The sequence below is a fragment of the Aotus nancymaae genome, unplaced genomic scaffold (assembly GCF_030222135.1).
Source record: "Aotus nancymaae isolate 86718 unplaced genomic scaffold, 86718_ANA_hifiasm-v0.15.2.pri h1tg000108l, whole genome shotgun sequence".
NCBI lineage: Eukaryota > Metazoa > Chordata > Mammalia > Primates > Aotidae > Aotus > Aotus nancymaae.
This window is the reverse complement of record NW_026988523.1, coordinates 33,546,330-33,569,538: the sequence shown is the minus strand read 5'-3', so window position 1 is coordinate 33,569,538 and position 23,209 is coordinate 33,546,330. Positions and strand designations below refer to the sequence as shown.

General features: G+C 41.6%; 1 protein-coding gene across 27 annotated transcripts in view; it reads right to left on the bottom strand.

The window, feature by feature from the left end:
• Positions 1 to 23,209, bottom strand: part of UBAP2L (ubiquitin associated protein 2 like) — a 55,730-nt gene that overhangs the window by 16,820 nt on the left and 15,701 nt on the right. For 16 of the 27 annotated variants that reach the window (XM_012476167.2, XM_064370373.1, XM_021676283.2 and 13 more), the window contains exons 5-15: positions 21,568 to 21,736; positions 21,043 to 21,138; positions 19,500 to 19,545; positions 18,967 to 19,079; positions 14,378 to 14,430; positions 12,661 to 12,746; positions 9,916 to 10,087; positions 5,699 to 5,897; positions 3,706 to 3,983; positions 3,364 to 3,536; positions 607 to 796 (exon numbers count right to left, since the gene is read on the bottom strand). In XM_012476167.2, coding sequence (XP_012331590.1) covers positions 607 to 796; positions 3,364 to 3,536; positions 3,706 to 3,983; positions 5,699 to 5,897; positions 9,916 to 10,087; positions 12,661 to 12,746; positions 14,378 to 14,430; positions 18,967 to 19,079; positions 19,500 to 19,545; positions 21,043 to 21,138; positions 21,568 to 21,736 — 1,575 coding nt within the window. Of the gene's footprint in view, positions 1 to 606; positions 797 to 3,363; positions 3,537 to 3,705; positions 3,984 to 5,698; positions 5,898 to 9,915; positions 10,088 to 12,660; positions 12,747 to 14,377; positions 14,431 to 16,510; positions 16,571 to 18,966; positions 19,080 to 19,499; positions 19,546 to 21,042; positions 21,139 to 21,534; positions 21,737 to 23,209 lie in introns of all 27 variants that reach the window. The other 11 variants (XM_021676277.2, XM_021676274.2, XM_021676272.2 and 8 more) reach the window with 3 other exon arrangements.

Here is a 23,209-nt window from a genome sequence, read left to right as displayed (position 1 = left end):
AGATTAATATAATGCAGACTATCCAAAAAACCAAAATAGCAACAAAAATTAAACAAAACTGAGATATACTATGTGACCAAAAACAACAGAAAGAAACCCCACAAACTGCTGAAGACACCTCAAACCTAAAATAGATACAGGAAAGCCCCAAAGTCCACATCCAGTAATTCCTGGGGAAGGATGTAAGTATGAAAGTTCAGCCACACCACCTATTCCCGCTGGCTGCACCTGACAGTCACTCCACATCACCTCCAGCATATGCTGTCTCCCTCACCATGCCAGGACATAACAAGGTGAGGTCTACTGACAAGTGCCCAGAAATCTGGCAATCACATCTTCCCAGAAGACAGGACAGGCACTTGAGACTGATTCTACTAGAGACAATAAATTTTTGGTATAAACAGATGATTTCCTGGCTCATCAGTCTCCCAGTTTGTTGTTAAGAACTTTTAATTCACTGACCACAGATATGTGCCTTTTTCAACTTCTCAATCACTACTTCCAAAGTTTCTTAGCACCATTTGCTAAAAAGTAAATCACTAATATTTATGGGATTTTTGCCCACTATTCTCCTAACCAGTTCCCAAGGGTTCATGAAACCACTACCTTTGCCTGAGTCAGGTCCTTTTGGGGTGATGAAGAGATGGAGCTGGGGTACCGCCGAGTCTGTGTGGATCTCTGTTCATAAAGAGGGCCCTGAGCATTATTTTGGGAGGTATAGGTTGTCGACTGAATTGGGCCACTCTGATAACCAGACTCCTGACTCTGGTTAGATGAAATTGTAGATGAAGATTCACTGTGAAAAATGAAGAGAAATCTCAGAGAAACAAAATAGCGCAGATCTACTGATACTAAGGAAATGGTGGAGATCTACTAGTGAAATAACTTGATTTCAATCAAGAAGAAATTTTTCACCAACTAATAAAAGACTCTACCAAAATTTTCTCTTGATAACACTAGGAATCTCCACTTTCTATAGTGCCAGGAACCTGAATTAAGAATTAATCTTAAAAACGTCTTCACCGGGCGCGGTGGCTCACGCCTGTAATCCCAGCACTTCGGGAGGCCGAGGCGGGTGGATCACAAGGTCAAGAGATCGAGACCATCCTGGTCAACATGGTGAAACCCCGTCTCTACTAAAAATACAAAAAAAAAAATTAGCTGGGCATGGTGGTGCGTGCCTGTAATCCCAGCTACTCAGGAGGCTGAGGCAGGAGAATTGCCTGAACCCAGGAGGCGGAGGTTGCGGTGAGCCAAGATCATGCCATTGCACTCCAGCCTGGGTAACAAGAGCGAAATTCCGTCTCCAAAAAAAAAAAAGTGGCGGCCAGGCGCAGTGGCTCAGGCCTGTCATCCCAGCACTTTGGGAGGCCAAGGCGGGTGGATCACCTAAGGTCAGGAGTTCAAGACCAGCCTGACCAATGTAATGAAATTCCATCTCTACTAAAAATACAAAAATTAGCTGGGCATGGTGGCATGTGCCTGTAATCACAGCTATTTGGGAGGCTGAGATAGGAGAATCACTTGAACCTGGGAGGCAGAGGTTGCAGTGAGCCGAGATCTCACCATTGCACTCCAGCCTAGGCAACAAGAGCGAGACTCCGTCTCAAAAAAAAGAAAAACAAAAACAAAAAAGAAAAACTGGCTAAAATGTCAGCAATAAAGAATACACTATTCGTGGTCCCCTCTATACATTATAATGTGGCACAGGAAAAGCCATCTTTTGTTCACACTCATTTTAGGGAATTCTGAGCTCTAGGCTCCCTCAAGAACCATATAAGATTTGGGCTTGGTGCAGTGGCTCACGCCTGTAATCCCAGCACTTAGGAAGGCCAAGGCATGTGGATTGCTTGAGGTCATGAGTTCTAGACCAACCTGGCCAACATGGTAAAACCTCGTCTCTACTAAAAAATACAAAAATATGCTGGGCATGGTGGCGGGTGCCTATAATCCCAGCTACTCAGGAGGCTGAGGCTTGAGAATCGCTTGAACCCAGGAGGCGGAGGTTGCAGTGAGCCAAGATCACGTCACTGCACTCTAGCCTGGCAATAGAGTGAGACTCAGTCTCAAAAAAAAAAAGAAAAGAAAAAAAGAATGACATGTGATTTAAAATTACTTGATTCCACCTCCTAAAGCAAAAACAAACAAACAAAAAGATGTAAAAATACTGATAGAACTCTGCTGAGAGAAACTTTTTAGAATATTCAAATGCACTTGTGGCAATTATGACACAACAGATTTAGAATGGGGCCAGAAATTTGTATTCTTAAATTCTAAGGGTTATAGAAAAATAGCCTAGTCCCCCAAAAATCCATCCAGGATTTTCTACTGCTTAAGATGGCCCTCCTTGATGGCTACCAGAGGGCCTAAACATTTAGTAGAGTTTAGCTGTGAATCTGTCTGGTGCTAGAGTTTTTCTGGTTAGTAGGCTTTTTATTAATGATTCAGTTTTGAAATTCATTATTAGTCTGTTCAGGGATTTAATTTCTTCCTGGTACAATCTTTTTAGATTGTGTGTTTCCAGGAATTTATTTCTTCTAGTTTTTAAATTTTGTGTATATAGAAGTGTTTACAGTAATCTTTTTTTTTTTTTTTTTTAATTTCTGTGGGATTGGTGGTTCTACTGGTAAAATTCCTTTTAATTTGTGCAATTGCTAATGTTTCCTCTACCTGGCTGTGCTGGTATACAGGCTCCTTCTTAGGAATTCAAAGTTACATTCTTCACAGGCCTAAGTCCCACACTACTAAAAGGGCTGGAAGAAGTGCCAACGGCACTTTTAGTTGTGGCAGATGCCAAGGTATTCTGTTAGAGGCATTGTACACATCTTTCATAACTGTTCTTGGACATTCTAGAAGTACCCAAACGACATTTTTTTTTAAGAGACAGGGTCTTGCTCTGTTGCCCAGGTTGAAATGCAATGGCACAATCACGGTGATCTTGAATTCCTGGACTCAAAATGATCCTCCCACCTCAGCCTCCAGAATTAAGAAGCTTGAATTATAAGCATGTGCCACCAAGCATGGCTAATTTAAAAAATTGTGTGGTAGCAACAGGGACTCACATGTTGCCCAGGCTGGTCAACTCCTGGCCTCAAGCAATCTTCCTGCCTCAGCCACCCAAAGTGCTGGGATTACAGGTGTGGGCCACCGCACCCAGTCCCTAAGGGGCATATTTCTACCTGTTTAATTACAGATAACCCTAATAACAATATTTTAAAGCACTCAACAAAATGCTATGATTGATTACGTGCCCCCTCACCCATGCAAGAGGCTTGGTCTCTCCAGAGTTCTAGAAATCACCCAGAGATTTAAAAAGTAGTAAAAGGTTATTAAGAGTGGTGTTATGGCTAACGTTTCCTCTACCTGGCCGTGCTGGTATACAGGCTACTTGGAGCCTGGCTTGAAGAGGCGCTCGTGGTGGGGGTGGACTCATAATCAGAAAGGACAGGCTCTGACCCAAACTGCAATGCCCCAAACTGCAGGTTTAGCCCTGAGATATCTGCTGAGCCAGGCATCTCCACAGCCAGAGCAGGAATCTACAGAGAAAGGTGAAAAAGAAGAGAAAGTAATGGTCTTAATACAACCTTACTAAAGACTAAAAAAAAAAACCTTTCCCTTTAAATTTCCAGACGTACCCTTATAATCTCAATTCTCAAGCCCCAAACTCCTTGCCATAAGATGATATCTACCTAAAAGTCTAAGTACCTTAGAAGTCAAGGAGGCTTTTTTCTTCTGCTGTTTCAGTTTTTGCTGAGCCGGCTGAGGGCTAGAGGACTGGTTGTCTGAAGACCCAGGCGACATCTGTGGAGCTGATGTGGATTTGCTTGGCAGAGGAGAAGACGGAGGTGGAGGTGCAGCTGTGGAGGGAGCCACTGCAGGTGACTTCTCCTGAAGGAACACCTCCATCATGGTTGAAGATGGGGTAAAAGCCTGGCGTTTTGTAAAGGGGCTGTGCACTGTTGAATCATTTGGGTTCTTCAAATCTGCAAGAGGAAACCCAGTATATGAAGCCAGAGATGCTGATGAATCTCAAGGAAATGCTATTATCCTGCACTAGCATCATGAACAGAGGCCTACAAAAATCAGAAATTCATATAAACAGGTCCTCCTTTGGGGCTTAATCTCACTTCTAGAGGTGACAATCACAGGATTACATTTTTTTTTGAGATGGAGTCTCGCTCTGTCATCCAGGCTGGAATGCAGTGGCACAATCTCAGCTCACTTCAACCTCCGCCTCTGTGGTTCAAATGATTCTCCTCCCTCAGAGTAGCTGGAACTACAGACATGCACCACCATGCCTGCCTAATTTTTGTGTTTTTAATAGAGACAGGGTTCTCTCATGTTAACCTGGCTGGTCTCAAACTCCTGACCTCAAGTGATCTGCCCACCCCAGCTTCTCAAAGTGCTGGGATTGCAGGCATGAACCACCACACCTGGCCTACATCCGTCCTTAAATAAAGCCTAATTAAATCAACACCATTACCCTGCCTGTGTAAGACAGGAATGCACAAATAGCCCAAGTTTAAAGTGCCACAAGTTCTTACTTAATATCATCCATAGGTGCTTGGAAACTGGCTTTAAGCAAAAACAATGCATGGCACATCTTTGAATAGCACTGTTTCCTTCAACATGATTTCATTATAATGTTGATGAGAAAAAAAAAAAACTGGCCAGGCGCAGTGGCTCATACCTGCAATCCTGTCACTTTAGGAGGCCAAGGCCAGTAGAACTGTTTGTGCCTAAGAGTTTGAGACAGACATGGGCAACATGATGTAAACACGTCTCTAACAAAAAATTTAAAAATTAGCCAGGCATGGTGGTACGAGCCTGTGGTCCCAGCTACTCAGGAGGCTCAGGCAGGAGGATTGCTTGAGCCCAGAAAGTTGAGGCTGCAGTGAGCCAAGACTGTGCCACTATATGCCAGTCTGGAAGACAGAATGAGACCATGTCTTTAAAAAAAAAAAAAGGTTATATATTATTTCACATAAAGTGGCAGTTTCCAAGAACCTATCAATGACATTAAGTCAAGACTTACTGTATAAGGTTTTAAAATAGCCAAGCCTATGAACCTAAAGGCAATATGTTATTTTCAAACACTGAAGATAAGTCTAGGGAAAAGAATAATAATTTTTTAAAAACCCAATCAACAGACTGCAACTCTGTATATGGCAAAAAAAAATTTTTTTTTTTTTTTTTTTTGAGGAAAGCTAGCTACACACTAGTTCTGTAGCTCAGGCTAGTGTGCAGTGGTGCGAACACAGCTCACTGCAACCTCGACCTCCTGGGCTCAGGCAATCCTCTCACCTCAGCCTCCGTAGTAGCTGGGACCACAGGTGCACGCCACCACGCTCAGCTAATTTAAAACAATTTTTTTGAGATGGAGTCTTGCCATGCTGCTCAGGAGTTCTAGAACTCTAGGCTCAACTCCCGCCTGAGCCTCCCAAAGTGCTAAGATTATAAGTGTAAGCTACCACACCCAGCCTCTGAATCTGATGAGAAATATATAGCCTCAAATTTTATTATTCCCCAACTTTCTGAATTCAGCTTATCTGATTAGAGGAAATCATTGTGGGAATGTAACCAACTAGCTGCCCCTTTTCTTCACTTCAGGACACATTCTACACCCCCTCCCCCTGCCAGCCTCTTGACAGTAATGCTCCAGTGATTTAAAGATTCAAGTCATTTCCCATCTTCTCACCATACTGCACCAGTGATGGAGATTGTGTCGTCGAGCCCATGTCCCAAGAGGAGGTGGTGGTACTTCCAGACTGAGAATGCTGAGCTGCCAACTGAGCCAGGGCTTGAGCAGTCTTGAATTGCTCCAAGAACTGGGAGCCCGTAGTACTGCCGCCTTTAGCTTCACTGACATCACCAAATCCTTTCCCCAACATGCTCACCTGTAGATCAACAAAGAGATGACAGAAATTGGCAGCGAGTAACCTTCTTCAGCTACTCATAAAGACACTCAACCAGACAGAGAGCTAGTATACATCAGGCAAGTAAAGAATGCTACCAGAATGAATATATAGCATAGTCCACTGAGTATAGGACCTAGAGTCAGACTGTCTTAGATTGAAATCCTGGCTGTGTAAGCTTGGAAAACTTATTTTTAATCTCTTTTTGCCTCACTTCCCTCATCAGAAAATAGGAATAAACGTAGTACCTCATAAAGCTGTAGGAGGATTAAATAAAGTGCTTAATACATGCATAGCACATAGTAATCACTCAAAAAAGAGAGCCATTAAAACTTTATGTAAGTTTTATACCATCATTACTTCCTTCACCCTGCTTCTCAGGGATAAAATTCTGCGACTGGAGAATTTTTAAATCAACCAATACGATTAACATAAATGTAATATAAGATTTTACTTTAGCCATTAAAGTCCTTGCCCTTCTCATTAAAAAACCTCAAAAACAACTAACTGGAGCCTCATCTCGATGCTGCTAATAACTACCACAGAGGAAAGAAGGCAAAGTTAAAGGGCATCCCAACTTCTGCACTAGACGATCAAATAACAAGCCAGTATGATCTGTTTTCTCCATACAAGCAGATACAAGTTCTATAGCGTAATCACTGGGCCAGATGTGGTGGCTCACGCCTGCAATTGCAGCACTTTGGAAGGCTGAGACGGGCAGATCACCTGAGGTCAGGAGCTCGAGACCAGCCTGGCCAACATGATGAAACCCTGTCTCTACAAAAAAAAATACAAAAATTAGCCAGACACGGTGGAACACACCAGTAGTCCCAGTTACTAGGGAAGCTGAAGCAGGAGAATTGCTTGAACCCGGGAGGTGAAGGCTGCAGTAAGCCAAGATTATGTCACTGCACTCCAGCCTGGACAACAAGAACAAGACTCCATCTCAAAAAAAAAGTTGTATATGGGTAATGACTGCATGATAACCAAGAAAATTTACTCAATGCTTTTGTGGGATTCCTGTCATTCCCTGATACTAAGTAAAACTATCAGCCTAGTCCTAAGTAAAACTATCAGCCTAGTCCAGAAGATCAATCTTGACTTGTCTTTTAAAGCCTCCAAGGAGATTAAATCTAGTCTTCATTACTTTATCATCTTTATCATCATCATCAACAACAAACAGTCCTTTCTTAAAAAACTAGAATGGGTGCAGTGGCTCACACCTGTAATCTCAGCACTTTGGGAGGACAAGGCAGGCAGAGTGCTTGAGCCTAGTTCAAGACCAGCCTGGGCAATATGGCAAAACCCTGTATACTAAAAATACAAAAATTACCCAGGCATGGTGGTGGGCACCAGTAGTCTCAGCTACTCAGAAAGCTCAGGCAAGAGGATTACTTCAGCCTGGGAGATGGAGGGTGCAATAAGCCATGATCATGCCACTGCACTCCAGCCTGGGTGACAAGGCAAGATTGTCTCAAAAAAACAAACAAAAACAAAACACAAAAACAAAAAAACGACAGCCTGGGCACAGTGGCTCACACCTATAATTCCAGCACTTTGGGAGGCAGAGGTGGGCAGATCACCAGCAGTCAGGAGTTCTAGACCAGCCTGGTCAACATGGTGAAACTCTGTCTCTGCTAAAAATACAAAAATTAGCCGGGTATGGTGGCCCATGCCTGTAGTCCCAGCTACTCAGGAGGCTGAGGCAGAATAGCTTGAACCCAGTAGGTGGAGGTTGCAGCAAGCCTGAGACCACACCATTGCACTCCAGTCTGGGCAACAGAGCGAGACTCCATTTCAAACAAACAGTTTGTACAACTCAAGGTAAAATTTTCTTTCCACTTCAGTCTATATCCCAAGATTATACAAAGCATTATATTAAAAAACAATGGGGTAGGCACAGTGGCTCATGCCTGTAATCCCAGCACTTTGGAAGGTTGAGGTGGGTGGATCACCTGAGGTTGGGAGTTCAAGACCAGCCTGACCAACATGGAGAAACCTCGTCTCTACTAGAAATACAGAATTAGCCGGGCATGGTGGCGCATGCCAGTAATCTCAGCTACTCGGGAGGCTGAGACAGGAGAATCACCTGAACCCGGGAGGCGGAGGTTGTAGTGAGCCAAGATCGCATCACTGCACTCCAGCCCAGACAACAAGAGTGAAACTCCGTCCCAAAATAAAATAAAATAAAATGAAATAAATAACAGCAATGAAAATTATCTAGTGTTCATTGTATTATACATAAAAAGGAACTCCTTTGTTATTTACCTCTATTAAATTTTCAGAGAAATTAATCCTCTAACATTTATTCTCAATGGAAAAGAAATTACATCACGTCACATGTTGATTAGTACAGGTAATGCAAAAAAACAGAAAAAACAGAACAGTATTTATATTTAGTTTTGATATTTTTACTTAAAAATTTTTTTTTAATGGAGTCTCGCCCTGTTGCCCAGGCTGGAGTGCAGTGGGACGATCTTGGCTCACTGCAACCTCCCGCCTTCTGAGTTCAAGCAATTCTCTTGCCTCAGCCTCCCGAGTACCTGGGACTACAGGTGTATGCCACCATGCCTGGCTAATTTTTTGTATTTTTTTTTTAGTAGAGATGGGGTTTTATCGTGTTGCCCAAGCTGGTCACAAGCTCCTGAGCTCAGGCAATCCCTCGCCCTGGCCTCCCAAACTTCTGGGATTACAGGTGTGAGCCACAGTGTCTAGCCTAAAAAATTTTTTTTTAGAAACAGGGTTTCGTTCTGTCACCCAGGTTGGAGTACAATGGCAAGTTCTTGGCTCACTGTAGTCTTGAATTCCTAGTCTTAAGCAATCCTCCCCCTTCAGCCTCCAGAGCAGCTGAGAGTACAGAAGCGTGCTACTGTCCCCAGTTGAAAACATCTTTTTGATGTCAAAAGTCTGATTTGGTTATAAATTTTCACAATTCCAGACATTAAAAGGGCAATTAAGAGACTTAGATCACATAACCACGTTTTCCAGTAATTTATCTTAAGGGTTGTAGTTACTTCTCTTCATTACACCTTCTTACAACCTTTGTCCTATTTTCTTTCTTCTTTTTCTACTTAATCCCAATACTCCTCTCCATTTCCCTTCTCCCCCCACCCCTTCTCACCTGTTACCTTTTCTATGTGGCAGGACATTGGCCACCAAGTTACTACTAAGTTATCACACACACACACACACACACACACACACACACACAAAATTTTAAGACAACAGTTAAAAACTGACAGAGTTCTGAATTAGTAGCTAATTCAGAACTCTGGCAGTTTTCTAGTTAAAATAATTACTCTAACTCGAAAAATAAAATTATATGCACACATATGGTCTGCTTACCTCTTACAACTTTAGTATCCCTCCATCAAAAAATAGGAGAGAAAAAGAAAAAAAAAAAGCAGTACTTCTTAGGACTTACTGACTAGGAGAAAACTGGTACTTGCAGCATCTTTGTTTAGTTTAAATGATTCCTTTGATGCAGTTAATGACCTCAGATTTTTTTAAATGCTCTGAGTCAACAAGTACTGTGCCATAAATGCTCTGAGTTAAGACCACAGGTTTCTGGAAGCCTTGTCTACAAATGTCTGGTTTAAGTAAATATATAAGACAATTCTGCCCCGTCAAGAAATGGGGAACTGCTACAATCCCCCATCATAGTTTAATAAGGGTTGCAAAAGGATTTAAATGTGTTGACAAGTTTATGTCATTGACTTTCTCTCAAGAATAATAACAAACAGTGTTCATTCAATACAATGAGTATTCAATAAATGATATTAACTTATTTATATAAGAATATCCAGTCTGTCCAGAACCAAGTCCTCTCTTAGAGCTATCCCCTATTACCCAACTCAAATATCTCTACATCCAAGTCTGCTTAAGAAGACAAAGAGGATGATTCACCTGCCAAAAACCTGACTGTCTTTGGAAGGAACTGTGTATGTGTGCTAGGATTAGCAGGAAGGTTTGATTAGGATAAACCATGTTTCCTACTCACCATACTGTGATGAGAAAATGTGTTCCCTGAAGCAGGCTGTGATATGGCAGTCTGCTTCGAATTGCTGAACACCAGAGGCTGGGCCAGAGAAGGAGCCTGAGACGGATCCAGATTAGATGAATCATTCTCCATTGTAGATGGTGTCTTCCCCAGCAGAACAGCAAGGTCAATTCTATTGGAGAAGGAAAGGGATCTTGATGAATAATGACTGAACAAGCTAGCTAGCATTCCCCAATACTCAAATCATATTAGATCAAAATGAAGCCACTTAATAGAGCTTTTTCTAAAAGGGCTCAAACACAAAGCCTTGAAATGCTTAAATTCCCAAAATAACTGATGCATAAGAGCCAATACAATATATAGCTGAATTCCACTGATGTTGCCAATAATAATGGTTAATTTTAAAGTGAAGTCATTAATTTATGAAATATCAAATGCTAGTTTTAACACTGAAGCTCAATAACTTAGCCAAAACTTGTAAGTACTTATCCATCATTTTAATACTGAATACCTGTCATTACTAATTCCTAAAATAAAAATCCATATACCAGGCTGGGTGCGGTGGCTCATGCCTGTAATCCCAGCACTTTGGGAGGCCAAGGTGGGCGAATCACGAGGTAAGTAGTTGGAGACCAGCCTGATCAACATGGTGAAACCTTGTCTCTACTAAAAATACAAAAATTAGCCAGGTGTGGTGGTGCACTCCTATAATCCCAGTACTCAGGAGGCTGAGGCAGAATGGCTTGAACCCAGGAAGTGGTGGTTGCAGTGAGCTGAGATTGCACCACTGCACTGCAGCCTGGGCAACAAGAGGAAAACTCAATCTCAAAAAAAAAAAGAACATCATATACCAGAACACTGGAATCTTCAAATGGCTTTAGAACAGGGACAGGTTTGGGAGATATTTTTTCTCGCAATTTTCATAAAATTTCCTAAGTTACCTGTGGTATAATACATACTTGAGCTTTGCCTTGCTCCTGTCACAGAACTCCTAAAACATTTAGAATTTCCTAAGTGATAGTGTCCTTTGTTACTCATAACAAGCTTCTTTCAACCATACCTGAGTTTATGTTAATGAGGTGGGTCCCCAGATAGCTTCAGGATGAGGGGTGGTCACTAGAAAGACCAGATAAGGCTGGGCACAGTGGCTCACACCTGTAATCCCAATACTTTGGAAGGCTGAGGTAGGTGGATCACTTGAAGTCAGGAGTTCAAGACCAGCCTGGCCAACATGGTAAAACCCCATCTCTACTAAAAATACAAAAATCAGCCGAGCGTGGTGGCGGGCGCCTATCATCCCAGCTACTCAGGAGGCTGAGGCAGAAGAATTGCTCAAACACGGGAGGCAGAGGTTGCAGTGAGCCAAGATTGTGCCACTGCACTCTAGCCTAGGCAACAGACTGAGTCTCTGTCTCAGAAAAAGAAAGGTCAGGTAAGAGTTGGAAGTTTCAGAAGCCCGTCCCAATCCCACCAAACTCCAGGGATGTAGGGGAGGTGGTTAGTAAGTCCAACAGCTAATAATTTAATCAATCACGCCTATGTAATGAAATTTCTAACAATGAGATTTGGAGAGCATCAAGATACCTGCAGAGGACAAGTTCTGTGTGCCCCATTCACACACCCATTTATACCTTGCCCGACGCATTTCTTCCACTAGGCTGTTCCTGAGTTGTACCTTTATAATAAACCAGTAATGTGCTAGGCGCAGTGGCTCACACCTGTAATCCCAGCACTTTGGGAAGCTGAGGTGGGTCGATCACCCAAGGTCCAGTTGGCCAACATGGTGAAACACTGCCTCTACTAAAAATACAAAAATAAGCTGGGCATGGTGGTGCATGCCTGTAATCCCAGCTACTCAGGAGGCTGAGGAGAAGAAAGGCTTGAACCCACAAAGTGGAGTTTGCAGTGAGCCAAGACCATGCCACTGCACTCCAGCCTGGGTGACAGAGCAAGACTCCATCTCACAAAACAAAAACAAAAACAAAAAAACAGTAATGGTAAGTAAAACTCTTGAGTTCTGAGTCAGTCCAGTGAATTCTCAAACTTGATAAGGGGGTCATGCGAAACTCCAAATCTGTAGAGCCTCCAAATTTGTAGCTGGCTGGCAGAACCTCTGAAGTCAGGGCAGTCTTGTGGAACTGAGCCTTCAACTTGTGGGGTCTGCACTAACTCTGGGTAGTTAATGTCAAAACTGAATTTTTGAGCTATCAGGCCCAGGTCTAGAAAAAATCCAAGAGGTTTCTAGGGCATTAAAAATGTTCCCTGAAGAGTGTATCTCCTACCAGTGATCCCTAGAGATTCAAATTCTAAAATATTTATTAACTGAATCCTGTTGATCCAAAGGAAAAAAATGACCGTTTTACTCAGTGGGCTCAGAGAACAGGAGAAGAAACTACTAAACAGTTCTAAAAAATTTCAGAAATAAAAAGATTTCCACTTTTGGTTCTTTTTTCCCTGACTTACTTCAAAACAAGTTATATACTCAGTGCTGGTGATATGAAAGGCTGATCTTTGTAATTAAAGCGCTATTTAGGGGGAGAATCAACTTTAAAATGATAACATATGAACTTCCATTTAATAGATTAACTAGCACTAACTCTTAGAAGTCTTTCAATCAACTAAAGAGGAATGGAATGTAATTATCACCAACACCATGGGAATTTATAAAGGCCAATGCCACTCATCCTTACAGTTATCTCAGCAGATGTCTTTAAGAAAGGGTACCAAATTTTACTGCACACTTGCCTCTGACCAGCAGTGATTGTCACATTCTCCGCAGGCAGAGGCACTGAAGACACATTAGAGGCAGTGAAGATCTTGGTTTCAGAAAGCTGGAAAACAGAGGAATTAGTCACTCTGGGTATCAGGGATGCTACAGTCAGAAACTTGGCATAGGTAAGGGGAATTCAACATAAAGAAAAAGTGAAAGCCCTATAAAAAGAAAACTACCCTGAGAAATCCTGAATGGATTGACTTTCAAACCCTTCAATATATGCTCAATGGTTTCAGCCAAAAAAAGAGTAGAACCAAGGAACCCAATAAAATATAGAGGAGTCACATGATCATATGCATGCTGAACTTACAGGCATGCTACACATAAAAAAAGAAAAGAAAATCCCTCTATATTTTCCCATTGTAGTTCCCAACTCCCATCTCTACCCAAATCACACTTGTCTTCTACTACTCCCTTCACAGCCCCACCCCTCCCAAAGAAAGATCATAACCAAGATGAAGAAAGAAATAAAAAAAGTTCATTTTTGGTTTTTGAGCAGTAAAGGCCCAAGTGCTGGTGAAATAAGGTTATTTCAGAGATAATTTTAACTAGATGCCATTTTTGCCTTAATATTGACTTTACGTCATCTAGTCTTTCCACTGTTAAGGCATCAAACCTAGGTAAGCAAATGCAGGGATTAACTTTTCCTACTATTAAAAGTTGATTTGGGTTGTTTTTATTTCTTGATTAAAATTGCTAAAAAACAGAGAATCCACTCCCCACTCAACATCCAACACCATGTATCATTCTCTGAAAGTTGCTTAAGCAGACAAGCCAAATCTCAGCAAGGAGCATAATTTGCCCATTTTCACAAAGCAGTCTAATTCATTGATGATACAACAGAAAATAATCTCCCTATGATGCTGACGCCTCTGAAATTTTAAAAACCCAGAATTGGCAATCAAAACAGTCTTCACATGTCATTTCTCTTATCACAAAAGCTGTCTTGCCTGACTACATGAAAGTATAGAAAAGTACCTAGATTAAAAATGTAAAAACAAGAGTTTATCCATGATCACTGAAAACCATAATTCACAGGAAAAGCTTGACTGTGACCAGGAATCAGTAAAATTCTTACACTCAGGTAGTACCCAAATGAATTCACAGAGCTTGTTTACGTGCCACCCATCTATGAGGTTTCCAAGTCAAGTCAAGTTAGCAGATAGCCAAGTCTACACATATTCATCTCAATTACAATTATACAGTTGGACTTCAAATAAATAAAAGGGTTCCTGAGTCAACCAGATTACAAGTTTGAGGATTTGGTACCACAACACTCACTTTGTATCCACTGCCAATCCATTACAGGACCTTATAGCAAATACTTAAATGCTCCAAGTAGTTATGTACCACCAGCAGCTGTTACTCAATGCACCACCTGCCTAATTCCATTTCTCGTGCCCTACCCAACCACCAATCTCTTCCTGGGATAAATCCGACAATCAGATATTGGACTTACACAAGTGCACTTGCCCTTTCCATAGTGTGGTTCCAGAGTCCTGTTCATGCCCAGTCTCCTTCATATAACATATGTGAAATGTTCTGGCTCAGAACACTATTTTGGATGTAAAAGTTTTGGGTCAGAATCTTAAGGGTGAATTTTGAGGGGTAGAAACATACCCATTTTCTATCCCTAAACACCACTTAGGGATAGAAGGCATTAGTGAGGAATGACCTGGGAATACCTACATCTTCATTCCAATCTTCAGTCCCCCATTCCTCTGTTGCAGTCCTCCATGCACCTGAGAATAAAGAAAAATAGTGACATAACCTATTAAATGCCAGTACAAAGCATTGTGTAGAAAACATTATTGTATTAATTTTTTTGGCAGCCAAAAGTATGACTAAAATTTAGCAATCAGAAGAAATTCTTGGGCTTTAGAGGTAGGGAAAGACTCTTGAGAAAGGGATACTTGAGAGTACCAGGGTTTTAATAAGATTATGATTTCACAGCTACTTCCAGTTTTTGTTACAGAGCAGGGGGTGGGGGAGACGACAACAACTCAAAGCTCCAAGCAGTATCTTTAACACCCTCAGGTCTGATTTAGTGGTTCAGTGAAACGGCAGCAGCTAATTTAAACTATAACATGCAAACTATACCTATTTATCTAGTATAAGACAAAAAGAAAACTGCAGGCAGTCTGAGGAAGGATAGCAGCACTGATAGAGAAACACAAATGGTTACCACATAATGGTTAGTGAAGGAGCAGTGAAGAAGGATGGGTTTGAAACCCAAACTGAGGGCAGTGAAAACTATCTGCTATGAGAACTGGATTAAAAATGCATATACTCAGCAGAAGTCAAGTTTATAGATCTTATTGGTTTAACTATATAACTATAAGAAAAGCCCCAGCCAGGCGCAGTGGCTCACACCTGTAATCTTAGCACTTTGGAAGGCTGAGGCAGGCAGATCACCTGAGGTCAGGAGTTCGAGACCAGTCTGGCCAACATGATGAAACCTCGTCTCTACTAAATATACAAATTAGCCAGGCGTGAAGTCACATGCCTGTAATCCCAGCTACTCGGGATGCTTAAGGTAGGAGAATCGCCTGAACTTGGGAAGTGGAGGTTGCAGTGAGCTGAGATCACGGCTGCACTCCAGCCTGGGCGACAGAGCAAGACTCCGTCTCAGGGGAAAAGAAAAGAAAAGAAAAGCCCCTATAGATCTGTTCTCTTTAAAAGACAATTAACAAGATTGAAAAATCAAATATGGATTTTAATTACTGTCCTAACCCTACTCATACAGAACTTGAAATCTGACTTGCTAAGGTCATGGCACAGACAATGGGAGTATACACTCTCCTTATGTTTGCTGGTAATACTGAAGCTGGGATACAGTTTCTACTGGAGAAATCCAAAAGCAAACAAACAACCTTCCTAATAGGGATGAGAATGTCTAGAGAACCAGGATTCTTCCCTTCAGCCAAAGGCATAGTAAAAACAAGAACCTGTCTGAAGAAGGGACAAGAACACCCTTATTTTCTTGCTAGAATAATATATATTATGTAACTCTTCAATTCTTCTCTCCTACTGGAAAAAGCTTACAAGAATGAAATGAAAAGTCTGACATTCAGATACTGCATCACTGAAAAGAAGTATTCTAACACCTATAAAACCCATCTGAAATTCTTCTAAACATTTAATAATGAAAAAAATCTTACTTCCTAGAGGAAAATATATTCATTGTAAAGACTTTCCCAGGAAAATGTTAAAATTGCACCAGGGAAATCCCAAATCACTTAATAATGACAATATTCTCCAAACCAAAGTCCAATCTCAGTACAGACAAGTTACAAACCACATTCTTTTCTCCCCCTTCACTGATAACACATTTTCTTCTCATTGATATCCATCTTATTCTGGCTTAATGGAATCCAAATGAGTTAGCACTTATACACAATCCTAGAGTTAAATGTGATCTAACAGGTTATCTAATCTAGGCTCTCAATGCAAGAATTTTTTTTTTTGCACACTGATGACTTCAACTGGGATGGAAAGGAGGAACGTAGATACCTAATTGATATGTTCCTATTCAGGTATATGATCATGGCTGAGGAAGAGAGATTTGAGGAAGTATTAAGGAACAGTAAGAAGGAAATGCTCTAAACAACAGACTAGGGTTTCCATTCCATTAGCAGAAAGCAATCAATGTAACTGTCGATTATTCATTAAATAAACAGAAAAGTGGACACAGAAAACATGAGAGAAAAAGGCAGAAAGAGAAAAAGCAGAAAGATAGAAAAATGACATATCCACAGATATTTCAGCTCATAAAAATCTACAAAAATATCCGGGGCAGTTAGGCGCCTGGATGTATCATACCAGGAGCAGTCTGAAATTTTCGGGGATAATTTGACCCCTCAACCCCAATGAAATCAAGTCCTGAAACAAAAAAGACAAGAAAAGAAAAAACAACCAGTGAAATTTTGCTTGTAAATGAGAACGTCTGCCCCAATACATAACTCCCATTGTACCTGTGGATACTGTAAGGGTAGGTTTGGATTTATTTTTTTAATTTAAAGGAGAATTTGAAGTTTGCTATCAGGAAAACACAAAAAAACACCATGCATGAAGGTATGTTCACATCATGAAATTAACAACAGCCAGGCATGGTGGCTCACACCTGTAATCCCAGCACTTTGGGACGCCAAGGCAGGTAGATCAATTAAGGCCAGGAGTTTGAGGCCAGCCTGGACTACATGGTGAAGCCCCATCTCTACTAAAATTACAAAAATTAGCCACGTGTGCTGGCGTGCACCTGTAGTCCAAGCTACCTGGGAGGCTGAAACATGAGAATAACTTGAACTTGGGAGGCGGAAGGACGCAGTGAGCCAAGATCGCACCACTGCATGCCAGCATGGGTGACAAAGCAAGACTCTGTCTCAAATATAATAATAATAATAATAAATAAAATAAAAAAGAAAGAAATTAATAACAATGGGAATTCATGAAGCTATAACCAACACTTTCACACTAACAAGATGATAGTAGCATCACATTCAGCCACAAATCAGATTTCTAGTTCCGGCCTTCCAAATCTGCTCCCTTTCCTACTCAGTAGAAATTAACACACACACTTTACCTTTCCCTGTTTCCCAACCAGATCCTTACTGAAGACAGCCAAAGTTAAGGACTGGGACCCCATGAGTGAATTTCTATTCACAACAAAAACAAACTTTTAACTTCCATCATCTTACCTGCCAAATATAAAAAGCCAAATACCCAGGAGTAAACTACAGCTCAAAAACAGTAACTTATTTGTTATTGAGACTGCTACCACTGCCTCTATAAATCCATCAAGAGATGAATGAAGAGTAGTTCTATTGCCTCCAAAGTATAGTAGTTAAACTGTAACAGGACATTTCACAAATAAACGATGCAGAAATTTAAAGATACCTATTCTTGTAACTCAACTTCAGCCTCCACCCATTAAATGTGTTAAAAATGTATTTATAAGACGGCAGCTTGGTGAACAAAAAGCAGGCAACATTCAGAATCTCAGGAATAATATATTGTAGGAAAAAGGTGAGAAGCTATTTGTGCCAAAGACTCTCCTACAGACCCAGAGATCACATATCTGTGAAAGGTGACAAGGCAAATTTAAACAGGTAAGGAGTCAAAGAGCCTATTTCAGGCCCTACTCATCCCCCTTTGTCATAGGAAAAAAAGTCTTAGGCTCATGTGCTAGCTCAGCCAGAATGAGGTAGCTGTTTTCAAGAAGAATACTTCGGAGTTTTCTTATTAAAATGAACTGCTTGGCAGGGTGGGGTGGCTCACATCCCAGCACTATGGGAGGACAAGGCGGGTGATCATGAGGTCAAGAGATAGAGATCATCCTGGTCAACATGGTGAAACTCTGTCTCTATTAAAAATACAAAAAATTGGCTGGGTGTGGTGGTACACACATGTAGTCCCAGCTACTCAGGAGGCTGAGGCAGGAGAATTACTTGAACCCAGGAGGCAGAGGTTGTAGTGAGCCTAGATCATGCCACTGCACTCCAACCTGGCGACGGAGTGAGACTCCATCTCAAAAAATAAACTGCTCTTATTAAAAATGGCACATGTATCCACCCCAAAACACATCTTAGGTGTACACCACAGCTTACAATATCCTTAAACGTTTATATCCAACCCAGACGAAGGCACCAAAGTCAGTCAACAAAAAGTAATCTTATTCAAATCCTAAATACTCCATCACATTAAGAATGTTGTTCAACAGGGCACCAAAAAGGCTACAGAGATTTCGAAATCTTGTTCAGATACTGACATGTCCCAAAAATAAAGGGAAAAAAGGATATTCTTATCTCGGTAACAGAAAACAAATAAATGGATAGTGTGGACTTTGATTCTGGGCCCTGTTCATCTTTACGAGCGTGGCTTAATTAATGCTGGCTATCTTTTCACGAGGCAAAGCTACCCTAACATAGACACTAGAAAATACACTTCGACCTAACAGCAGTGACATAGTATAACTGAAAGAGCATGGACTTTCAGTGTCAAACAATGCTAAATTCAAACACGAGCAAATTTATAACCTCTCTTTTGGCCTTTGTTTTGTCATCTGCAAAGTGATGATAAATAATGATTATTTCACACAATACTGAGCAGCATTAATCGAAATAGCATGCACAATGTGCAAAAAGGCACACGGTACATAGAGAGTATATATAGCAATACAATTGCTAGTCTTTCCTCTACGTTTTACTGTAACTATAACCAGAAAAAAATATTTCCTTAGATTCCCAGAGACAAAAAATGAAGGACAAATGGTCACTCACTCGTCCCATCATCTGGTTCAAAGTGGCCAGTGTTGTTCCACGTATTGCCGCTACTATTGCCATAGTTATCATCAGTATTGGCTGGCTCTGCATAATCAGCTGGGTTAAAGGTTCTGGAAAAAATAAAGCTTAAAAGAGTAAGCAGCTTTGGCAAATATTAACTCAAAGAATCAAAATCTTGTCTATATCCTTCCTAGTACAGCTCTACCATGGCCCCATTCCTGTGTGTTATCTACCTTTTCTCACTTACCACTCTACCCAAAATTTCATGGCATAATCGACTTATATCTAAGATATTCTGAGAAAAGAGCAGGTATATTGATTCAAATAAAGATATATACGATATAGGTAATGATCCAGGTGGTAAATGTTTACCCCTAAGAAATGAGCCCTAAGTCCCCACATCTTTCTGACTATATAGTCTAGAAATCATTCTGATCATTTTGGTTAAGGCTGCCTACAGTAGATTTTTTTTTTCCTATGGTAATTTTTAAGGGAAAAAAAAATTAAGACACTAGATCAATGAAACTTACCCCATTCCTTGAGCAGAAAACCTTCCTCCTCGCCTACCAGAGCCACCTAAAGAAAGAACGAGAAAAAGAGAAGAGAGATGTACTTTAGAAGTTGATATAAAATTTCCTTGCCAGGCAGGCACAGTGGTTCACGCCAGCAATCCCAGCACTTTGAGAGGCTGAGGTGGGCGGATTGCTTGCATCCAGAAGTTCAAGATTAGCTTAGGCAATAGAGCAAAACCCTATCACTACAAAAAGTACAAAAATTAACCAAGTGTGATAGAATGTGCCTATAGTCTCAGGGCCTTAGTGGGCTGAGGCAGGAGGATCACTTGAGCCCGGGAGGCAGAGGTTGCAATGAGCTGAGAACACACTACTGCACTCCAGCCAGGATGACAGTGAAACCTTGCCTCAAAAATGAAAAAAACTACCTTGCCAGCTAAGACAGCTCTGGAATAATAAGTGGTTGATATTATCAGATGTTCTTTCTTTTTGTCCCATGTTACACATCAGTGAGAGTAGGACAATCACTACTGCTGAGAGATTATTCTTTTGCTGCTCAAATGGCCATGTCCTCAAGCAAATATAATACCAGCAATAAAGACTAGAGGAAATGACATCTACCTTCTCACTCTCCCTTTCTGCAATCTCTAGTATATGAGTGACACCTCAAGAATTAATGTAACTAGACTTCATGTTAATTTGCTTTTTAACAAAGTAGACCCTGAAGCCAAGTACCCTGGCTCACACCTATAACCTCAGCACTTTGGTAGGCCAAGCAGGAGGATCCCTTGAAGCCAGGAGTTTGAGACCACCCTAGGCAATACACTCAAACTCCATCTCTACAAAACTATTTAAAAATTAGCAAGGTGAGTGGATCACTTGAGGTCAGGAGTTCGAGACCAGCCTGGCCAATGTGGTGAAACCCCCTCTCTACTAAATATAAAAAATTAACAGGGCATAGTGGTGCACACTTGTAATCCCAGCTACACGGGAGGCTAAGGCAAGAGAATCACTTGAACCCGGGAGGTAGAGGTTGCAGTGAGCTAAGATCACGTCACTGCACTCCAGCCTGGGCAACAAGAGCAAAAAAAAAAAAAAAAGGAAAAGAAAAAACAAAAAAGGAATTAGCTAGGTCACGCCTGTAATTCCAGGGCTTTGTGAGGCTGAGGTGGACAGATCACCTGAGGTTAGGGGTTCGAAACCAGCCTGGGCAACATGGTGAAACCTTGTCTCTACTAAAGGCGGAAGTTGCAGTGAGCCAAGATGGAGCCACTGCACTTCAGTCTGGGTGACACAGCAAGACTCTGTCTCAAAAAAAAAAAAAAAAAAAACACAAAATTAGCCAGGTGTAGTAGTGGCCACCTGTAGTCTTAGCTACTATGGAGGGTCAGGCAGGAAGATCACTTGAGCCCAGGAATCTGAGGCTGCAGTGAGCTATAATTGTGCCACTGCACTCCAGCCTGGGTGACAGTGAGACTACCTCTAAAAAAAAGTAAAGTAGACCCCTAATGAATGAAAGAGTAACCTGCTCCCAATATCCATCCCCCAGCAAACTGATCACCTCTGCCTCGGCCACGGCCCCTTCTGCCTCTTTCCGTTCCTCTTCCAGAAGGCCCTCCACTCTTGGTGCCATCCAATCCATTTTCCTGACCTCGAACTGAAATAAAAATTAAAATTAAAAAAAAAAACAAAAAAAAACAAAAAAACAGATGGCCAGAGCACAATCAATAGTATATATATAAATATGTAAGTGGTATGTAATATGGTATTGATGATACAAACAACAAGAGAAAATGAGCTGGAAGAATGGGAACATGTTACTCGTGGAATGGTAATGTGCCTTAATGGAGAGCTGTAAGCCAAATTTAACTTTACAAATGACTACAGGGTAATCTCATGTCAGAATGGTGGCTGTTGGTAGAAAAGGCTACATGCAAGAGATGTCAAGGTCTCAGAAGAGATGATGGCAAGAAAAGTAAAAGGGTAATATAATGGTTCCTGGGTCCTGCCTAGCAGGGCCCTGGCATATCCCTAGAGTCTAGACATTACTGACCCACAGCTGGTTTTGATAAAGCCCCATGCATACACTCTCGTCCACGGCTGGCACCTCTCCCCCGTCTTGGTGGCCCACCACGTCGCCGACTATAGTCTCTGTCTCGGTCTCGATTTTCTTTGCCTTCCTCGTTGGATTCCGTCTGGCCACCATCCTTCTGGCCTGAGACTCCCTTCTTCTTCCCGACCATCTCCCAGGAATGCTATAGAAGGGTAGAGCATTCATATCTAATCAATATGGACTGCTATCAGGACGCCAGAGATGAAAGCTGGGACAAGTGATTGACTTAACCATTCTTCTCTCAGCATCCATGTCTAAGACTCTGCCATTAGTTTACTTTTACTTCTGTTTAAATATTTTATACATTATACTACCAAAAGTAAAGTCCTTTTTGGTTTTTCATTTTTTTTTGTTTTGTTTTTTGAGACAGAGTCTCGCTCTGTCACCCAGCCTGGAGTACAGTGGCATGATCTTGGCTCACTGCAACCTCCACCTCCCAGGTTCAAGTGATTCTCGTGCTTGAGTCTCTTGAGTACTGGGATTACAGGCATGCGACACCATGCCCAGCTATTTTTGTATTTTTAGTAGAGACAGGGTTTTACCATGTTGGCCAGGCTGGTCTCTAACTCCTGACCACAGGTGATCCGCCCACCTTGGCCTCTCAAAGTGCTAGGGTTACAGATGTGAGCCACTGCACCCAAAGTGCTGGGATTACAGACATGAGCCACCGTGCCCGGCCATAAAGTCTTTTTTGTAGGGAAGGTACTTATAGGTAACAGATTGCAGGGACCACTTCCAAGAGGATTACAAAGACCTCTATCTAATTCAGGCACTTAACATATTAGTCGAAGGACCTATCAATTGGGCCCTATCTTTCAAGTGTTATTTCCTGGGCTAAAAAAAAAACTAATTCGATTTGGAGTCACTGGCCCTCAACTTTTTATAGCATCATTTATATCAAATAAAGCAAAAAAGAAAACAATGTTTCTAAAAGTTACCTATGAATTCAGAATGAATAAACAAGCATTCTACTCTTGGGCATATTCTCTAATTTCACCCGTAAATTTAGGAGGAAAATAACTATAACTACCTACCTATAGACACACACAAACACATACACAACAATTTCATTTAAAAAAATCAGGCTGGGTGGCTCACACCTGTAATACCAGCACTTTGGGAGGCCGAGGCAGGTGGATCACAAGGTCAGGAGTTCGAGACCAGCCTGACCAACATGGTGAAACCCCGTCTCTAGTAAAAATACAAAAATTAGCTGGGCGCATGCACCTGTAATCCCAGCTACACAGGAGGCACTGGGGCAGAAGAATTGCTTGAAGCCGGGAGGTGGAGGTTGCAGTGAGCAGAGATCACACCACTGCACTCCAGCCTGGGCAACTGAGAGAGCCTCCATCTCCAAAAAAAAAAAAAAAAAGAGAGAGAGATCAGGCTGGGTGTGGCAGCTCACACCTGTAACCTCAGCACTTTGGGAGGTCAAGGCAGGAGGATCGCTTGAGGCCAGGAGTTCAAGACCAGCCTAGGCAACAAAATAAGACTCCGGTCTCTACTAAAAATTTAAAAATCAGTCAAGTGTGGTGGTACACTCCTATCATCCCAACTACTTGAAGGCTGAGGCAGAATGATCACTTAAGCCCAGGAGGTTGAGGCTACAGTGGGC